General features: G+C 48.1%; 1 protein-coding gene across 3 annotated transcripts in view; it reads left to right on the top strand.

Moving 5' to 3' along the window:
- epb41l4a (erythrocyte membrane protein band 4.1 like 4A) overlaps window positions 1-19,586 on the top strand; it is a 374,673-nt gene that overhangs the window by 316,542 nt on the left and 38,545 nt on the right. For 2 of the 3 annotated variants that reach the window (XM_041186876.1, XM_041186874.1), the window contains 2 exons: window positions 868-918; window positions 14,601-14,678. In XM_041186876.1, coding sequence (XP_041042810.1) covers window positions 868-918; window positions 14,601-14,678 — 129 coding nt within the window. The remainder of the gene's footprint in view (window positions 1-867; window positions 919-14,600; window positions 14,679-19,586) is intronic. The other variant, XM_041186875.1, reaches the window with a different exon arrangement.

The raw sequence follows: 19,586 nt of genomic DNA, 5'->3' as shown, positions 1-19,586 counted from the left end.
GGTAACCATGAATTCTTCCATGCTGTTGTGAAATGACAAATGGTTCACTAATGCCCTTCAGAGAAGGGAACTTGCTGCCACTACCTGGTTGGCCTACTGATGACTTGAGCATCTTAATTGCAATATGTTGCCACCCACCTTATCTTGTGGAAATGCATCTTTTGTTAGAGCTACAGGAAAACAATTAGATTAATATGTTAGGTAATGAAGAATGCAATCAGACTCTGCTGTTTACAATGTGAAGTAAGAAGCCTTGTCCAACGTCACAAGGAATAATGGGATGGGCTTTCAACATTGTAAAGAATCAGGTCCACAGCTGCTCCCTTAGGGCCAAACCTAATATAGCACAGAAGGAGGACATTCAGCCCATCATGTCTGCATCAGCCTTTTAAAGGAACTATTCAGTTTAGTCCCATAACCTTACTTTTCCTCATGGCCCTGAAAATTTTGCTACTTTAAGCATTTATCCAATTCTCTTTTGAAGGTTATTATTGAATCTACCTCCATCACCCTTTCAGGCAGAACATTCCAGATTATAACAATTCACTGTATAAAAATCACTCCTGGCTCTTTTCCAATTACATTAAACCTGTATCCTCTGGTTACCAGCCCTTCTGCTGCTGGAAACGATTTCTCCTTATTGACTGTCCCAAAATCCTTCATGATTTTGAACACCTCTATTAAATGTCCCCTTAACCTTCTCTGCTCTCAGGAGAAAACCCCAGTTATACACAGACCCACATTTCTGTATGTATAAACCCTTATAGAGTATAGCTTCCTTGATAATAAATCTTTGTGCAATGCAAATGTTTGATGCAGAAGGAAAAAATAGATGTAATTTGATTTCAACTTGTTTGACCCAACCAGGAAGAACCAAAACAATGGAGAGGATATAGATCCAAAGCAACAAAAGAGAAGGTATGTTATTTTGAAAAAGTGGCCACAGTCCACACAGCTGCCGGAAAACACACAGTGCAACAATGCAATGGCATTGTTGATTTCTTTGTGATTGTTTGTTTGTGTATGCTTACATTTCTAAGATTAAAATTACTTTTAAAATTGTTATAAGTGGCTTTACACAGCAAGTTAGGCAGGAGTAACTTTTGGTGGGCTAAAGTTATGAAATATTAACCTTCAACTGAATGTTCAAATTCTCCATTCTTCACCGAAACGTTTCTAAGCCTCAGCTTTGAAGTTATTCTTTTAAAATGGATGATCAAAACTGCAGCCCTCTGTTTCTTGTTTTGCTGCTGTGGTATTTTAAAATGAGATTTAGACAACCTTCGTTACACACCGAGCTTCAGATTATGTGTTTCTGAATTTAACTTGCTCCCCTGAAAGCATTGTTTTACAGTGTAAGGGGAAAACGTAGTCCCTAACATTTGCAGAAATCCAAAAAATGAAATTGTTGAATCTAATAAAGAGAACAGTTACGAATTAATACAATCTGAACTGTTTATTTTAGGTGCCAAGAAGAATCATAAATTAAGCCATATAACTCAGTATTTCAGCCATTGAATAGGCCACCAGTCTGTAGCCCATCAATGACTTCAGGAATATTTCCTGACCAGTTACTCCCAGTGACGAGTAACACTTGTGCAAAACAATCCATTCCCAAATCTTCATGATCCACGTCGTTGGGCTTCACTCCCCTCTGCCTAAACTGCTCATGAAGCCATTATCATCCTGGAAAGCTAGATAATCCAGGGCCTGAATTTTACATTCCGAGGTTGGGCGCGCGCCCAACCCGAAGACACATAAAATTACACGAAATGATGCCGGGCTCGCATCCCGACATCATCACACACGGCTGCAATATTGAGGTCAGCAGGTGCACGCGGGAGTCGGAGCCACTCCCGCCGACAATTAAAGGGCTAATTAAGGCCATTAAAAGACCTATTGACTGAGATTTTACATTGCCTGCGTGGTTTTGTGCTCGCCACACGGGAAAAATGGGCAAGCGGGCAGCACATTTTTATCAAATTGTCATCCAAGGCCAGATTAAAATGGGTCCGGACATTGCCATTGTGAGTAGTGAGGAGTTTAGGAGATATTTGGATGCGGTTGCTTAGTGAAACTTGGCAGCTTTATCTCTGTTTTTAGCTACAATCTTTGCATTGCTAGCCTTCATTTCAGGACTCATTGGTGTCTCCAAGGCCCCTGGAGGATTTATACCACGTGGACCCTTCCAGTCACCAGACAGCCTTCTATTTCTATGATAATGGGGATTGTATACTCCACTGGTGGGACCTCCTCAGAGGAGGAAGAGAGGGACAGAAGGGAGAGGAGGCCAGGTGTCTGCAGGCAGCATCCAAGGGAGTGATTGGTGGGAGGAGAGGTGCTGGCGCAGGGCTAGCAGGTGGTCCAAGGCAGAAGGGGCCACAGAAGATGCCACTATCCTGCTGCCAGAGTTTACAGGCAGCGATGCAGCTACCTCAGCATGTCTGGGGTGCAGTGCTGGAGACTGTTTCCTCCATTTGCCAGACGATTGGTCCTGAGATCAGCTCCGACCGTGTGGGTGGACACCCTATGCCAGTGGCTCTAAAGGTCACGGTGGTCCTCAACTTCAATGCCTCTGGATCTTTCCAGGTGTCAGTGGGGGATTTGTATGCAGTCTCTCAATTAGCTGTCCACAGTTGCATCAAGCTAATGATTGACACTGTATTCAGGTGGGTCATGACATTTATTCATTACCAGACGGACAAGGCCAGCCAGGCTGAACGAGCCAAAGGCTTCTCTGCGATTGCTGAGTTCCCCCACATCCAGGATGCCATCGACTGCACTCATGTGGCCATCAAGACGCCAGCGGGTTAGCCGTGTGCCTCCATGAACAGAAAAGGATTCCACTACATGAATGTCCAGATAGTTTGTGACCACAAAACACACATTCTGCTAGTCTGTGGAAGGTACCCTGGCAGCTCCCATAATTCATGCATCCTTAGACACTCTCAGGCGCCAAGTTTGTTCAACTCTCCAGCTCAGCTGTATGGATGGATGCCGGGTGACGAGGGCTATCCATTCAAAAGGTAGCTTATGATGCCTTTCTGGCAACCCAAGGACAGAAGCAGATCAGAGGTAAGATCATAAGACAATAAGGTGTAAGCGTAGAAGTAGACCATTCAGCCCATCAAGTCTGCTCCACCATTCAATGAGATTATAGCTGATCTGATAATCCTCAACTCCACTTTCCTGTCATTTCCCCATAACTCTTGATTCTCTTACTGATTAAAAATCTGTCTATCTCAGCCTTGAATATACGCAACAACCCAGTCTCTACAGCCCTCTGCAGTAAAGACTTCCACAGATTGACAACCCTCTAAGAGAAGTAATTCCTCCTCATCTCTGTTTTAAATGGGTGACCCCTCACTCTGAGATTATGCCCTCTGGTCCTAGACTCTCCCACAAGGGGAAACCAGCTCTCAGCATCTACCTTGTCAAGCCCCCTTATATGTTTCAATAAGGTCACCTCACATTCTTCTAAACTCCAATGAGTACAGGCCCAACCTACTCAACCTCTTCTCAAAAGAAAATCCCTCCATAGCCAGGTTCAACTTAGTGAACCTTCTCTGGAATGCCTCCAATGCCAGTATAAGGGGACCAAAACTGTTCTCAGTATTCTAGGTGTAGTCTAACTAGTGCCTCATATAGTTTTGACAAGACTTCCCTATTTTTATGCTCCAACCCCTTTGAAATAAAGGCCAACATTCCACTGCCTTCCCCATTACCTGCTGAACTTGTCTGCTAGCTTCCTGTGATTCATGCACGAGGACCTCTATATCCCTCTGTGCTGCAGCTTTCTGCAGTATTTCTCCGTTTAAATAATATTCAGCTCCTCTATTCTTCCTGCCACAATGTATAAGCTCACATTTTCCCACATTATATTCCATCTGCTAAGTTTTTTTCCACGCACTTAACCTGTCTATATCCCTCTGTAGACTCTTTGGCCAGAATCTTGCCCTTGACGGGCAGGCCCGACCGACTCAGCGGTGGGTGGGCAGCCGATTGCCGCCACCGAAATGGGCCGTGCCGCTATTTTCCACAGGCGGGCCAATTAAAGCCTGCCCAGCGGGTTAGCGACTCCCATGGAGAATGGGAAAATAGTCCCGGGGGCGGGCGTGCTCACACTGCCTGTTCCAATGGGGAGCCAACAGTCTGTATAAAGAGTGGCCAGGCAGCCTGCTTGAGGCAGTGCACCATGGCCACTCGGGGAGAGAGAGAGAAGCAGCTGTCACAGGACAAGAGCATGAGCAGGAGGAGGGGGGGCAGGCTGCAGGAGAGGCCAGCGGGGAGGCCAGTGTGCCCCTTGATTCTCCAATGCATGCCTAGCTGTCCTCCTCCAAGAGGTGTCCAGCCATCGGGATATATTGTATCTGGATGATGGGAGGAGGAGGAGGGCCCCCCATGTCACCAGGCAGGTGTGGGAGGAGGTTGGTGACGCTGTAAGTGCCCATGATGATGTGTGGCACACAGGCACCCAGTGCCACAAGAGATTCAATGTTTTGCTGCGCTCTGGAAGGGTGAGTACCATGTTGATCTTGGCCATTTGACACAGAAGGTAGCCTTAGACTTTGAGGCACCCCCCCCCCCCCCCCCCACCCGCTAAGTCTTGCTGTCGTTACTGCATTGGGCATTTGGCGAATGCTGGGTGGGCAAACGGGTACTGACCATGCTTACATCAGCCTCAGTGGTTGAGAAGATGGGTTCTCCCCGCAGCATATGTTGGTGTTTGTCGCATTTGAGTAGTCTGGGGGCAACCTGCATGGGAGGCAGCTGGACACATGCTCAGAACTCCAACACATGTCTTATTGATGGTGATGAGATGGTGGAAGGGGAGCCAAGAGCCATCTGCTGGCCTCAGCGCGGCACTTAGTTGTGCCTCCTTGCCATGGGCGCTAAGATCCGTGTGCTATTCAAAGTGATGGATGCCGAATGTGCCCAAGGTGTCTGTTGGGGGAGGGGGTTGGGAGCAGCCGTACTATCTTCTGGGGACTGATCACCAGTAGTGTGGACAGGAGCCACTGAAGGCCTCAGATGGGACACTGTGGTTGGGGTGCAGCGTGCGCGTGCAGAGTACATGAGCGATCAGCCCTGATAAATTATCTTTTCTGTTCTGCAAGCAAAAGGTGAACACAATCAGTGGGAGTGGCAGAGGACTGGAGGTGGGCACGCCGTGCTGCAGCACCTCACCACCTTTGAGGAGCAGGTCATGGAGCTGGGGTGGGGGGAGGCAGGCGGCCAGGTCAGCAGGTGTCAGCGAGGCTGGGGTGCAGCAGCCAGGTATTTGAGGCTCACATTCCCATCCACTCTGTCTTCCCACCATCCAAAGCACTGATGATTGCTGCAATCGTTAATGCAGCAACACTGCTCATTCACAGACAGATACAGTCAGATGTATGGGTCATACACAAAGGTCCCTCGGCCCCTTGAGGATGCACATCTCTAGCACCTTCCAAAGTCGCCTTATCCCATTTCTGACCACTATCCCCATGGCCTAACATGCTATGGCATCGCTGCTGTACATCCAAATACTTATTGCATCTTAGGAGGGTTTGTACCTCCACCACCCTTTCATTCAGTGCGTCCCACATTACTCTGTCCAAAAGGTCCCCAGCACCTCACCTGTCAACCTCATGGCACTTAACTTAAATAAATGCCATCACGTCAGTCATCCCTCCGCCAAGGGGAAACGTTGCCTTCTGTCCGCCCGGTCTATGCCCGTCCTAACGGTATGAAGGTCAATAACATGACCTGTCAATCTCCTGTGATCCACGGCAAATGTCACAAGTGTTTGCAATGTTTTCTCAGCCCCGCAACTATCCAGGCCACATGCATCCAGGTCAGGGACCTCTTCACTCCGCCCACTCCTGTGGTTCATAACATTCCATGTGGCATTCCTGAGGCCATCTGACCAGCCGGTCTGTATGCGCGTCTAATGTTTGGGCCTCCTCTTGATTCTTTTCCACCCCACCAATGTTCGTCTCCTTAGGGTCTTGAAGGGAGAGCGACTTATGAGGCTGGAGGGGAAAGGGATGAAAGGTTTAACTGACTGAACGCTAACTGATGCACTGTCCTTGTTGTTAATTTCAGCATCACCACCACATGGCCGTGCCCAAAGACACAACAGCCCCCCCTCCACACCTGAGGGCCAAGATGTGCAACTTGCAGCACATCATTTCAGCCAGGCACCAGCACAGACACAAACACCTCGGTGGGAAATTTATCGTCGGCTGGTGTCCTGGGTCACAGTGGAGAGGGCACTTCACAATCGCTGGAGATAGTAGGGACAGAGAGTGCCGATGGGGCCAGCAGCCGGAGGACTGCAGGGGACCAGGCACATGCTGAGTCTGACACTGATGATGTGCCTCTGGAGTTGTCACCAATGCAGCAGCTGCAGGGCAAACGGCAGGAATCACGTTTGCATCTGGCAGGGTTGCATGAGGGTTTGCTTCAGTTGGTCTCTGCGATGGAGGAGTCCAGGCAGAGTGCACGTAAAGGCATGAACCTCTGGGCAGAGCTTCAGGCTTCCTCCACTGAGAGGGGATTCGATCGGATGGAGAATCTGCTGATTGGGTTATGCTTGACCTGCAAGCCCTCACAGTGGTACTGGCCACAGGTGGTCATTTCCAATGTGGGAGCTGTTGTGGGCACCAAGCGTCGGCACTCAGTGCCCATGCATCTGCGGTGAGCAGGGAGGTCCAATGTGACCTCACATCGGCACAGCAGCTGCCTGTTGTCGCTGTGAGCTCCTCTCAGGGCGCTCCGGATGAGGGCAGCAGCTCCTCCGCCCCTCTGCTAATCAATGTTGCATCCGTTGAGGTTGTGACAATTGGGGAGACGCCAGTTCTTGGACTGGCCACTCCCTCCCAGGCGGGGCCATCACAGGCTCCATGGGCCAGAGGACGCCTGCCAAGGTCATCGAGGCCAACAGGACAGCAGAGTCAGCAGGCTGTCTCAGATACCACTCCCAGCGAGGGGGCAGCACCAAGACGTAGCACCCACAACTGAAAGCATAAGGCACATTAGGCACTCAACGGGTATGTCATTGGTGATTTTGTGTTGGCCTTAGAATAGGGAACAATATACTTATGTTTGCAATAGTAATTACATAATTGCAATTATGTTGGACATAATAAAGTCCACTTTTCCAACCATGACTGAGGGTGTTTCCTTTGTCTTTTTCACAGACATCTCTTGAGTGTTTGAGTGGACATTGACGTTTCTGTACTAAGCCCTTAGTTGCAGCTGATGAGGTGGAAGATGTAGCACCAAGTGCCACGTGTGGAAGCGACAGGCAATGCTGCTCCTGCTGATCGATGTGATTGGAGCTAGCTGAAGATTCATTGGATTAAAGTGTCCCGGGTGTCCCTGCCTCCTTGGTGTAGTAGCGGGTCGGCGTGCTGCCCCTCATCATCGCCCTGTGCTTCCTCGTCCTCTGAGCCACTGCTGGATTCATCATGTGCAGCCTCACCAAGGGCGTCAAAGTCTTCATTGTCAACCGCATCCCCCCTTTCCAGCGCAAGATTGTGCAGAGTGCAGCATGCAACCACTATCAGAGAGACGCGATCTGGGGGGTACTGGAGTGCCACCCCGAGCGGTCCAGGCATCGGAAACGCATCTTGAGAAGACCGATGGCTCTCTCCACCACAGCCCTTGTGGAGCTGTGGCTCCTATTGTACCGCTGTTCAGCTTCTGTTCTTGGATGGGGGAGAGGCGTCATGAGCCACCTTCTGAGGGGATAGCCCTTGTCACCCAGCAGCCATCCATCCAGCCGGGCTGGAGCACTGAAGAGCCCCGGCACCTGGGAGTGTTTGAGGATGTAGGCATCGTGGGAGCTGCCTGGGTACCTTGCACAGACTTGTAGAATCAGCATCCTGTGGTCACACACTATCTGCACGTTCATGGAGTGGAAGCCCTTCCTGTTGACGAAGGCACCGGGCTCACCTGCTGGCGCCTTGATGGCCACATGTGTACAGTCTATAGCACCCTGGACACGGGGGAAGCCAGCAATGGCCATGAAGCCTCTGGCTCGCTGTGTCTGAGTTGCCTGGTCCCAGCGGAAGTGGATGAAGGTCAATGCCCGTCTGAACAGAGCGTCTGTAACCTGCTTGACACAAGTGTGAACAGCTGATTTGGAGACACTGCAAAGATCTCCCACCAAGCCCTGGAAGGAGCCAGAGGCATAAAAGTTGAGGGCAGCTGTGAGCTTCAGAGCCGCTGGCATGGGGTGTCCACCCACACATTTAGGGGAGATCTCAGAGCCAATCATCTGATAGATTTGGTTGACTGTCTCCCTTGACAGTCGGAGCCTCCTTCAGTACTGCACCTCAGTCATATTGAGGTAGCTGCTTTGCCGCCTGTAAACGCTGGCAGCAGGATAGTGGCGTCTTCTGTGGTTCCTTCCACCTTGGACAACCTCTTGGCCCTGCGCCTGGCCTCCTCCTTATTCTAACCCTCCCTTCCTCCTCAGAGGATCTGCCTCCAGTGAAGATGTCAGAACCCATACCCAGGCTAAATGGAGGCCTCCGGAAAGCTGCAGGCCCGATAAAGATTCCTGTCTGCAGACTGGTTTCAAAGTACACCAGATGCTCTTGGAAATCGATGAGAACTGCTAACAATCACACAGGCAACTTTTAAACACTGTCTGCAATTAAAACTTAGTGGAAAACATGAACAACCCCTCTGAGTCCACATTTCCCGCCAGTGCATGAGTTTTATTTAAAATCTCCTACCCGCTCGCGCGTTGGGTCCGTGCACTGACCTGAAGTTCACACAGGCCCCTCAAAATCCCGGACAGTTGGTAAGTTAAGGGCCTTAACGAGGCCTTTAATTAATGGCGGGCGAGCGTCCTGCTGCTGTACACGCCCGCCGACCGAAATATTGCAATGCAGCACACTGAAGTTGAGACACTTGCGCGATGTCAGCATGCAACATTTTAAGTGCTGATGTGCGGGCTCCACTACCCACACATCAGAAAATCCTCCCTTTGTGTCACTCTCACCACCTGCCTTCCCGACTATTGTTGTGTCATCTGCAAACTTGACAATAATACATTCACTTCCCTCATCCAAGCCATTAATATATATTGTAAATAATTGTGGCCTCAGCATTGATCCTTGCAGCATTCCACTAGTTACAGGTTGCCATCCTGAAAAGTTCCCCCATATCCCAACTCTCTGTCTTCTATTAGTTAGCTAATTCTCTATCCATGCTAATATACTACCCCAACACCACGGGCTCTTACCTTATTAAGCAGCCTTATGTGCAGTACTTTATCAAATGCCTTTTAGAAATCTAAATATATTACATCTACTGGTCCCCCTTTATCTATCCTGCTTGTTACCTCCTCAAACAATTTTAATAAATTTGTCAGGCATGATTTCCCTTCTTGAAGCTATGCTGACCCTGCAGGTGTGTGCACAGTTTTCAGGGAGTTTGCACGACGCCTACATCCTGAGTCGCTCGCAGATCCCTCAGTTTTCCAGGGTCCACAGAGGCTGCAGGGTTGTTTCCTTGGGACAAGGGCTACCACAGAGGCTGTGGCTGATGACACCCATTCAGTGACCTCAGACTGCAGCAGAGTGACCTGGTGGAGCAGACCTTCGGGATGCTGAAGTTGCGGTTCCGGTGCCTGGACTGGTCTGGTGGAGCCCTGCAATACTGTGCGCAGAGGGTGTCACACATCATCGTTGGCTGCTTTACAACCTGGCGCTGCAATGAGGAGATGAAGGATCTGCACGTCTCCTCGGATGAGGGGGACGCCGATGAGGATGAGGGTGTCTTCGGTGGTGACGATGACGGGGATGAGGCTCTCGCACTGGCTAGACAGGGCAGGCAGCTCAGGAGGCCCTCATAGCTGCCAGATTTGTGGAGGAGGATGCAGTGCAGTGAGGTGTCCCCATAGATCCTCACCGCAGTTGTGAACGTTTGACTCCGGTCTGGCTTAACACAGCACCAATACCCTCTGTGAGAATGCTCCTTTCATGGAGATGCAGTGGAGGCACTAATAGTCGCTCAATTGCAGGAGGAGGATGACATGTAGTGAGGACATTCCATACATCTTCACATAGCCTCTGAGAATGTCTGACTCCTGTCTGGCCGAGGACATCTCACTTGCGCTCCATGATCAGGGCTCCGTCAGAGACTGACGCTATGTCCACCTTCAGCACCTCAGTCCTTTAGGAGCTGGTGCACAGCATCACTGGTCGCAGATGCTGGTGTGATGGGGGCCAGCCCCAACTTAAAGGTGCTGAGAGCAAACAGAGAGAATGAGAGAACTCTGTGGTGCCGGCCCACTCCATTCTGGCAGCAATGACCAGCACCACCAAGGTGCAGCATCAGTAATGTTTCCAGTGAGTGTGAGTGTGGACTGTCACTGCGGTCTAAGACTGCACAAGGCACAGGGAAGAGGCCCTGGACTGAGACACCTGCCTTTTATCTTGTGCAGAAAGGTTTTGCATCTGAGTGACAAGAACACAGAACAAAGCCACAGGCAGGGAAGCATTCTTAGGAGTTTACTGATAATAGTGAACAGTATGTACAAGTGATCAACACCCATGCCCAGGCTCTGCAACTACTTTTACTTAACTTTCCTAACCCTGCCGCTATGTCTTGGTGCTCCCCGGACCTGCACAGCAGAGGTGGAGGCAGCCTGCTGGCTGTGGTGCCCTTCCCGTGATGACGTTGGTCAGTGCCCCCTGGAGGGTTCTAGACTTGGAGGGCCCCGGCCTGCTTTTAGGGTCTTGCTGTGTGGCAGTGGCACCCTCCTCGACCTGTGAAGCTGGACCTGTGGAGATCACAGGAAGAGGGGATTCAGGTGGGCCAGTCACCCCCAGAGTCACCTTGATGGATGGCCCCGGAGCGTGCACCTGCAGTTCCTCCTCCCTATGGGTGCCCGAGGGCCCCTGGCTGATTTGGTGAGTGGAAAGGGGTAGTTGGAGTGAGATCAAGCTGCCCAACATCCCTCTTGCATACACACTGTTGGAGGCCAACTATGGCATCAGCGATGGAGTTAAGCCCGCGCAGCAGTTCAGGAGTGACGTCCTGGACTAAGGTCTCCTTGGCGGCCGCCATTCTGCCAGTGATGATCTCAGTGCGTTGCCATGCCGGTGCTATCACCTCAGCCCGAAGGTGCAACCTGAGGAGTGCAGCGGACATCCCTTCCTGATGTTCCCGAGCTTGCCTTTGCAGCTCCAGCAGCTGAGGTATGACCGAATCCAGAGGCTCCTCATCTAACTTGGACTCAACAACATCCTGGCCTCCAGCAGTCCTCCGAGTGCCGGGGACCTGGGAAGCTCCTGCCTCTGCCTGCTACGGATTAGACAATGCAATGTGCTCACCAGATTGTGGTCCCGAGGCTATTCTAAAGTTAGGTTCCACCAAGGTGTGCTTCTCTGCGCTGGTGGAGGGTGTGGGTGAGCACTGTGACGGGACTTCAGGGAGGGTACCTTCAGATTCCTCTTCAGAGGTTCCTTTGGGGTTTGATTGGAGGCCCTGGGTCATGGACTCTGTCGGCTGTTTGGCAGATGTGCCTGTAAAAGCAAGGGGAGATAATTAGTGCCTGGCAGTGACCTATGAAACAGGATAAGTTACTCACGGCATGGTTGTCTGCTGGATCCTCACTTGGTAGAGCAGCACCAACCTCACCCTCAGCACAGGACTGATCCTGGTCATCGCCGGCCAGCTGGATGGCTCTGCTTTCAAATTCCGTCAGAACGTTGAATTCCGGCGTCCCTCCACCTGTCTGCGACCTTTCCCTCCTGTTGTGAGCCTGTTTGTCCTACATGGATAGAGATGGGGAGAGTGTATCAGGAACTCATGCCTGGCCAGATGATAAGTATGCCTGGCCTTTGTGGGTGGTGAGTGGTCCCATGGGCGGGATGAGGACAATGACGCTGTGTGTGAGAGAGTGAATGGTGATGTCCCTTGCATTGGCAGTGAGTGAGGGTCCTGTGGATGTGTGATGGGTTTGTGAGTGTGTGAGTTGGGAGTGATGAAAAGAGTGACTTACCCTGGTAGAACGGAGGAGATCATTCATCCTTTTCCGGCACTGGGGTGGCTGTTCTCCTCTGCAGGGCATTTGCTTTGACCACCGCTGCCACCACCTCCCAAGCTGGGTTGTTGACGTTGCTGCCCATCCTGCGGCCAGAGCAGGGAGGGCGGAGCATATCCCGTCTGGCCTCCACAGCATCCGGCAGTCCCTCGAAGGATCCATCATTGAAGCGGGGGTGCTGCAGTCTTTCTGCCTTTGCTGGCCATGTTTACTTGACGGCTGTGGTGAGGTGGTGGCGCTGAGTGCTGTGCTGGCGGCTGTCTTTTAAGAATGGTGGCCAGCGTCATGCAACAGCGGGGCGATGGTGAGTGGGCGAGTGAAAGCTGCCCCCATGTTTCCTGGGAATGCATAAATAATGAGACGGGCTTAGGAAAATACGGCATGAAAACCTGCCATTTTCGTTGGGTAGGACTCCATTTTACCCATCCACTACCTCACTTTGTACAATACTGGGAAAATTCCCCCCTTAGAGTGCGAGTTCTCCTTCTAGTTGTGGAGCTTGATGGAAGCATGTAACTGTTGCTGCAGCCTGTAAATAAAGTTTGATGTTTCTAATGAGCAACCTGTCTGGAACATCAAGTCCATAACAGCTTTTCTTCTCCTGAAAGGACAGAGGAGCATTGATTAATCCACTCTCTAGTGTAGCGCTGTTGCAGCCTGGTGAACCCGACCTTAGGAACACCTTGCAGGGCACATCCGAGTCATGGCTCTCAACCCGCAAAGCACTCAGACCAAGCAGCCAGAGCTTACCACCTTACCACCTTACACCACTGAGCACCAACAGCCAGCTATTAACACTTCTCCACACAGATTCGTGTCAACTCGGTTCTCACCCTTGCCAAGAGCAGCAGATCATTGAACCTTTTATGGCACTATACCCATGTGCGCTGCACAACATCATGGCAACTGACCTGGGCTGCCACCTCTGCCCATGCCTTCTTGGTGAAGTGTGGTGGCCTCCTCTTGCCATCCCTGAGTATCAAGATGCCCCACCTGGCATTGACCTTCTCCACAAGGATTCCCAGGCACTCATCTGAGAACCAGGGAGGTTGGGGGGCGAATGCCTGCCAGACTTGTCCTCCCGCTTGCCGTGCCCAGCAGGTGCAGATGCCATTTCTATTCCACACAAGTGTTTCTTCCTCGAACTCGACAGGTCCCTCTGTGTCCCCTGGCAGCCTTCAGGGAGCTGCCTCTGCTGCTTTCGAATTCTCCACTGGGTCGCCATTGGACCTGGTGCCTGACAAGCTCCCGATGTCTCTGCCGACCAGTGAAAAGATGTGTTTCACGCTGGGTGGGCCTTAATTGGCCACCTAGCGTGAAATTGCACTGAAAATGCGATCTCACCCGGGAGCGGATTCTTCATCCACTTCCAGGCCCGTGGACTTTACACGCACGCCAAGCATGAAATTCAGGGCCAGGTTTCCTACCTCCATTCCCAATTATTTCCTTAAACCCGCTTCCTCTCTCCCTCGACCATCACCTCCGGAAATTACAAAGCATGATTATATTAATATTTTAATCACTTTCCTAATCGATGGCATTTTTAAAACCATGTGTAAATACACTTTTCTTTAAGACACACTGTTTAAATCCTTCATACGGAATGATCGATCTACAATTTTTCACATGGTCTCTTCAAATTCCTTCTGTATCCAAAAACACATTGGTCAACAAAGTAATATCACTTGCTGTTCACAAGACCTATAGCTACCCATAGACTATTTACAGATCTTAGAGATCATTTCCAGTATGACACTTCCTACAGGGAAACTGTGACAAGCAACAGTGTGGCTCCTCAACTAATCAAATGGAAGTATCCTTATTAAGCTATGCAAAGCCTAAACCAGAGCACTTAATTCATTGTAAAATGATGTTTAAAATTGAATATAAAAGGGAAAGAAAGATTAGATTAAGAGAGAGAGATAAAAATGACAGAAATAAAAAATAACACTTTTAACATGTTCAACAATAATTAAATTCTCAGGGAATGAGACTCCACAGTTATAAAAATTAATTTTCATGAGTCTGAGACATTGTTTGACAGCAGTTAAGATTTATCACGCCTCTAAGAATACACTTATATTTGAATGTGCCAGCCCTAACTTTTTCTGGCATGTTTAGGACTAAGTACAGTAACTTCAAACCCTTACATTGGCTTCAGTACTGAGTCTGTTGGCAGGTCAAAACAGGCAGCAATTTCTGGATTTCGCCTGGCTTTAGCTGCAAATGTGCAGACTCTGTAAGTTGCTGACTGATTTACTGCATAATAACAGTGAGCGCTCATAGCGTCTTAACACAGAATCTAGACCAGTATTATTGCAAACTTAAGTCATTACCTTTTTTTAGTATATCTTCAAACACACTTTTTCCTTTTGGGGAATAGTGGGGAGGTGATGAAAGGATTCCTGGGCTGACTATCAGTCCATTGAACCACATCATGAATGCTCCTTCCATGGTCAACAAGTCCTAGGAATAAGGGCGCTACCTCCTAATTATTAAATGATAATCCAGTTAATTCCTGTGAAAGTAATATTTATGTTTTCTGTCAAAGGTCCCGATCTCGTGGAAACACCAGTGGCAGTGGTAGTGAGTCTGAAAATTCCAGTAGGGAGCGTAAAAGACGAAACAGGTATACACAAAAGGGTTAATTTAATGAATCTGTGCTTTTGTTGGAGATACTTTCCCACTGAAAGCATGTATTGGAACGCTGGCAATGTGTAAATGATCCATTAGAGAGGAGCTAGGCGGTGGGTAAAAGCATGTCATAGGTAATGTCAGATGAGTTTTTAATAGATTTTTAAAAAATTATTTTGCTAAATAAAGGAAACAAGAGTGTACTGTACTTTCAGTGTCAAACCAACTCAGTGGTAGCACTCTCTCCTCTAAGCTAGATGATCATGAGATCAAGCCCCACCCCAGCAATTGAACACAATTTAGGCTGACACTTGAGTGCAGTACTGAGGGTGTACTGATTTGCTAGCAGTGCTGTCTTTAGATAATACATGAAATGGAAGCCTTATTTGTCTGCTTTGGTAAATTAAAAAGATCCTGCAGAAGTATTGGGGTTTTCCCAATATTTACCCCTCAACAAATATCACCAAAAGTAGATTAACTGGTTATTCTTCTCATTGTTTATCAGACCTTGTTGTCACACTTGCTGACAAAGTAGTGACAATACCTCATAAATAACTCATTAGTTGTAAAGCACTTTGAGACATCTGAGATTGTAAAAGATGCTAAATATTACAAGTTCTTTCTTTAAACTATTGGTATACGTGTTAGTATACATGAGTGATCAGGAACAAAATCTAAAGTAATAAGATACACTCTGACTTTTGCACATACACACACACAAACACTTTAAGTCCACACACAAGTACAGAAAACAGAGTAGGAAAGGATAGGCTGGCTAAATTAGAGTCTGCAGGAAATACAAGAAGTTCACAGCTTGAACTCTACCGGCTGCAGGCAGAATCCGGTGGTTTTTGCTTTCAGTGCCAAGGTGGTTTAAAGCTGTGACTGGGTTTTCTGTCCTTCTGGAACCTGCTGTGGAATTGAGTTCTTTCTTTAAAAATTCTCTGTCTACTGCAAAATGGAGACAGTAAAGTTAAATTAGTAGACAGAGTCCAAGCTAGTTAGTTGGGTACAGAGAGAGAAGAGAGACAGAGAGAGGTTAGGAGCTTCTCTTAGCTCAACTATTAGCCTATTTCTTCGGAGAGACCCATGTGCTTAAATCACTCAAAAGCCAAGTGCTAGTAATTCAAACAGAATTGTACATTCCAATAATCACTTGATTAGCTCATCTGGGAAGCTGTCTTAAAAATCAAAGTCTTTTTGGCCAAGCAATTAACCTTTGAATGCTTTGTCTTCAGCTGTTGAGTACTGTAGGTGGCTCCCTTGGATGTCTTGTTGATAGGACAGGAAGAAAGGTCACTAACAAACCCTAGAGGGGTGCCATTTTCTGTAATGGGTTTTGCAGACTTGCTGTCTCCTCTCCATAGCGTTGGAATGTGGAATATATAGTAATATAAATTAGTGTCGACCATCTTGGTCCGTGACTGCAAGTGAGGCAGGTATGGGGACCGGGGGTAGCATTCGAGGAACCTCGGCCTCTGCAGTTGCCCAATGGTTATGAGGATCTTGCATGCTTAGTGGGCAAGAGCTGGGACTATAGGGAGGATGAGCAAACTGACTATGGCACCATGGCACAGGGAGCCAGCCATTCAGGTGGGGGAAGGAAATAGGAACATAGTAGTGGTAGGGGTCAATATAATTAGGGGGATAGATACTGTTCTTTGCAGCCATGAGCGTGAGTCCTGAAGGCTGTGTTGCCTGCCCAGTGCCAGGGTTAAGGACATCTCCTCAGGGCTGGAGAGGAACTTGGAATGGGAGGGGAGGAATCCAGTTGTCATGGTCCATGTTGGTACCAATGACATTGATAGGACTAGGAAGGGGGCTCTGCCGAAAGAATTTGAACAGTTAGGAGCTAAATTAAAAGCAGAACATCCAAGGTAATAATCTTGGGATTGCTACCTGAGCCACTGGCAAACTGTCATAGGGTTAATAAAGTCAAGGAGCTAATGCGTGGCTCAAAGATCTCAACACTCTCTCCAGTGTGCCCCTTAAACAGCACAGTGGTACTCACCTGACTCTCGGGCAGAAACTCGCTAATTCCCGTCACTAGCAGAGTCTGCAAACAACTAGTATCTCAGAGAATGTTGATCTCCTTCTCCAGTTCCTTTGAAAAGCTGGGAGTCATTTTCCCTTCAATCCTGCTAGGTATTCTGGCCTTCAGCCACATTTGAACACAGATTCAGACTTTCATGGCCAGAGGCATTGTCTTGACTGCACGCCTCCTGTGAGTCTTTTCACGTGCCAGCAGTGTTCTCGCAGGTGGCCTGGCTTTAAGCACACTGAAAATACATTGGATCGTTTCCTAAGATAAATGCAAAATACTCAGGATGTTGGAAGTCTTAAATAATAATATGTTAACTCTGTTGCTCCCTCCACAGATGCTGCCAGACCTGCTGAGTTTTTCCAGCATTTTCTGTTTTTACTTTTTTATTCATTCATGGGATGTGAGCTTCACTGCCTGGGCCAGCATTTATTGCCCATCCCTAACTGCAGCTCAACGCCACCTTCTCAAGGGTAACTAGGGATGGGCAATAAATGCTGGCCCAGGTAGTGAAAAACTCAGCAGGTCTGGCAGCAACTGTGGAGGGAGAAACAGATTAACGTTTTGAGTCTGTATGACTTCTTCAGAGCTCAAGGGAAGTAGAAATATGATTTTATATTGTTTAAGAGAGGTTGGAGCAGGTGGAATGAGATAGAAAGTCAGGGATAGGTGACAGCTAAAGAGAGATTAACAAAGGTGTCATGGACAGAAGATAAGGGGAGTGTTAATGTTAGTGGTAAAGAGTAAAGAAGTTGCTGACAGTGGCATAAAGGTAAGATAGTAGAAGGTGTTAATACGTATGAATTAGGAGCAAGAGTAGGCCATTTGGCTCCTCGAGCCTGCTCTGCCATTCAATAAGATCTGAATGTAACCTCAATCCCACATTCCTGCCTCTCCCCGAAAACCTTTCACCCCCTTGTTAATCAAGAATCTATCTAGCTCTGCCTTAAATTCAAGGACTCTGCTTCCACTGCCTTTTGAGGAAGAGAGTTCCAAAGACTCTCAATCCTCAGAGAAAGAATTTCTACTCATCTCTGCCTTAAGTTAGCGACCCCTTATTTTTAAATAGTGACCCCTAGTTCTAGATTCTCCCGCAAGAGAAAATATCCTCCCCACATCCACCCCACCAAGACCCCTCAAAATCTTAAAGGTTTCAATTAAGTCACCTCTTACTTTTCTCAATTCCAGCAGATACAAGCCTAACCTGTCCAACCTTTCCTCATAAAACAACCTGTCCATTCCTGGTATTAGTCTAGTAAACTTTCTCTGAACTGTTTCTAACACATTTACATCTTTCTTTAAATAAGGAGACCAGCACTGTACATAATACTCCAGATGTGGTCTCACCAGTGCCCTGTACAACTGAAGCATAACCTCCCTAATTTTGTAATCAATTCCCTTCAATAAATGATAACACTCTATTAGCTTTCCCAATTACCTGCTGTACCTGCATACTAACCTTTTGTGATTCATGCACTAGGACACCCGGCTCCCTCTGAATCTCAGAGGTCTGCAACCTTTCACCATTTAGACAATAAGCTTTTTTTTTCTTCCTACCAAAATAAACGGTTTCACATTTGCCCACCTTATACTCCATTTGCCAGATCTTTGCCCACTCACTTAATCTGCCTATGTCACTTTGTAGCCTCCTTACATCCTCTTCACAATTTACTTTGTGTCATCAGCAAATCTAGCAACCATTCCTTCGGTCGCTTCATCTAGCACTGATCCTTGTGGCGCACCACTCATCACACCCTGCCAACAAATCTGTTGGACAATTTCAGAGGCTCACATTCCTACACTCCTACTCTGAGTCCCCTTACCTGCTTCACTCACAGTCACATCCTCCTGCCCCTGACCACTGAGCAAATCAGAGGGCCCTATCCTAACTGGTATGACTGCCCTCCTGGTATAAAGCATCCAGGTAACTCTCCCCTCCCTGATGTGTCTGCAGCTCAGCCTCCAGCTCAGTGACTCTGAGCTGAAGTTCCTCAAGCCACAAACACTTACTGCAGATGTGTTTGCCGTGGATCACAATGTTAACCAGGAGCTCCCACTGCCTTGAAATATCACCTGTTCTGCCATCCTTAATGCATTTTAAATACTTATGTTGTTTTCTTATATATTTTATTAATTTTACCACCAAATTGTGCACTATTTTAAACCTTAGGGCTAGAATAGAACTTACTCACTTATCAGATATTCACCAAACAGCTAGCGCCTAAACCTGTAATACAGCAAGAACCAATTTCTATGGGGGAGAAAGGTAGAAAAAGGAAACGAACAACTCCTTCTCCCTCTTCACTGAGCTCCCCTCTCACCAAACTCCAAGTCTTCACTCAATTAGTCAGCTGCACACCATTTGCCCACTTGGTTAATAGCAGATTATTCATATATTATTATTATTGGACAGTTTCCTACTGGTTTCCCACCTTAGTTCCTTCTTTTAAAAGTTGGGAATTGATCTGAATATCTACCAATATTCCCTTTTTCTCTCGCATCTGTTTCAGCTTTATTTACCTCCTATCTCTCCCTTACTTGTAAGAATTGCCAGATCCTAGCTTACTTTGTGTTATGGATCTGTGGGTTAACCCCTAGTTGTCTGCAGTGACCTTTGCATTTCTGGCTCTTGAAGCTTTTTGTTCTTCCACATGGGTGTTTTTTCTCCCCAGCGGTGCCCTTTCTCGATAGAATGGGTCTTTCCCTTCTCAGGTGGAGCTGCCTTAACTGGAATTCTCTCTCTCTCCATTCTCATCTCTCTCTCTTTCCCTTTCCTGGAATTCTAGCTCTAACCTTTGCTGTTCCAGCTGTATTTTTGCTAAAACTAGCTTGTCTGTTTTGGAATCTATGCATCTCTCTGGT

This window comes from Carcharodon carcharias, chromosome 4, assembly GCF_017639515.1.
Source record: "Carcharodon carcharias isolate sCarCar2 chromosome 4, sCarCar2.pri, whole genome shotgun sequence".
NCBI lineage: Eukaryota > Metazoa > Chordata > Chondrichthyes > Lamniformes > Lamnidae > Carcharodon > Carcharodon carcharias.
The sequence above is the reverse complement of the archived record's forward strand: the minus strand, read 5'-3'. Positions and strand labels throughout refer to the sequence as shown.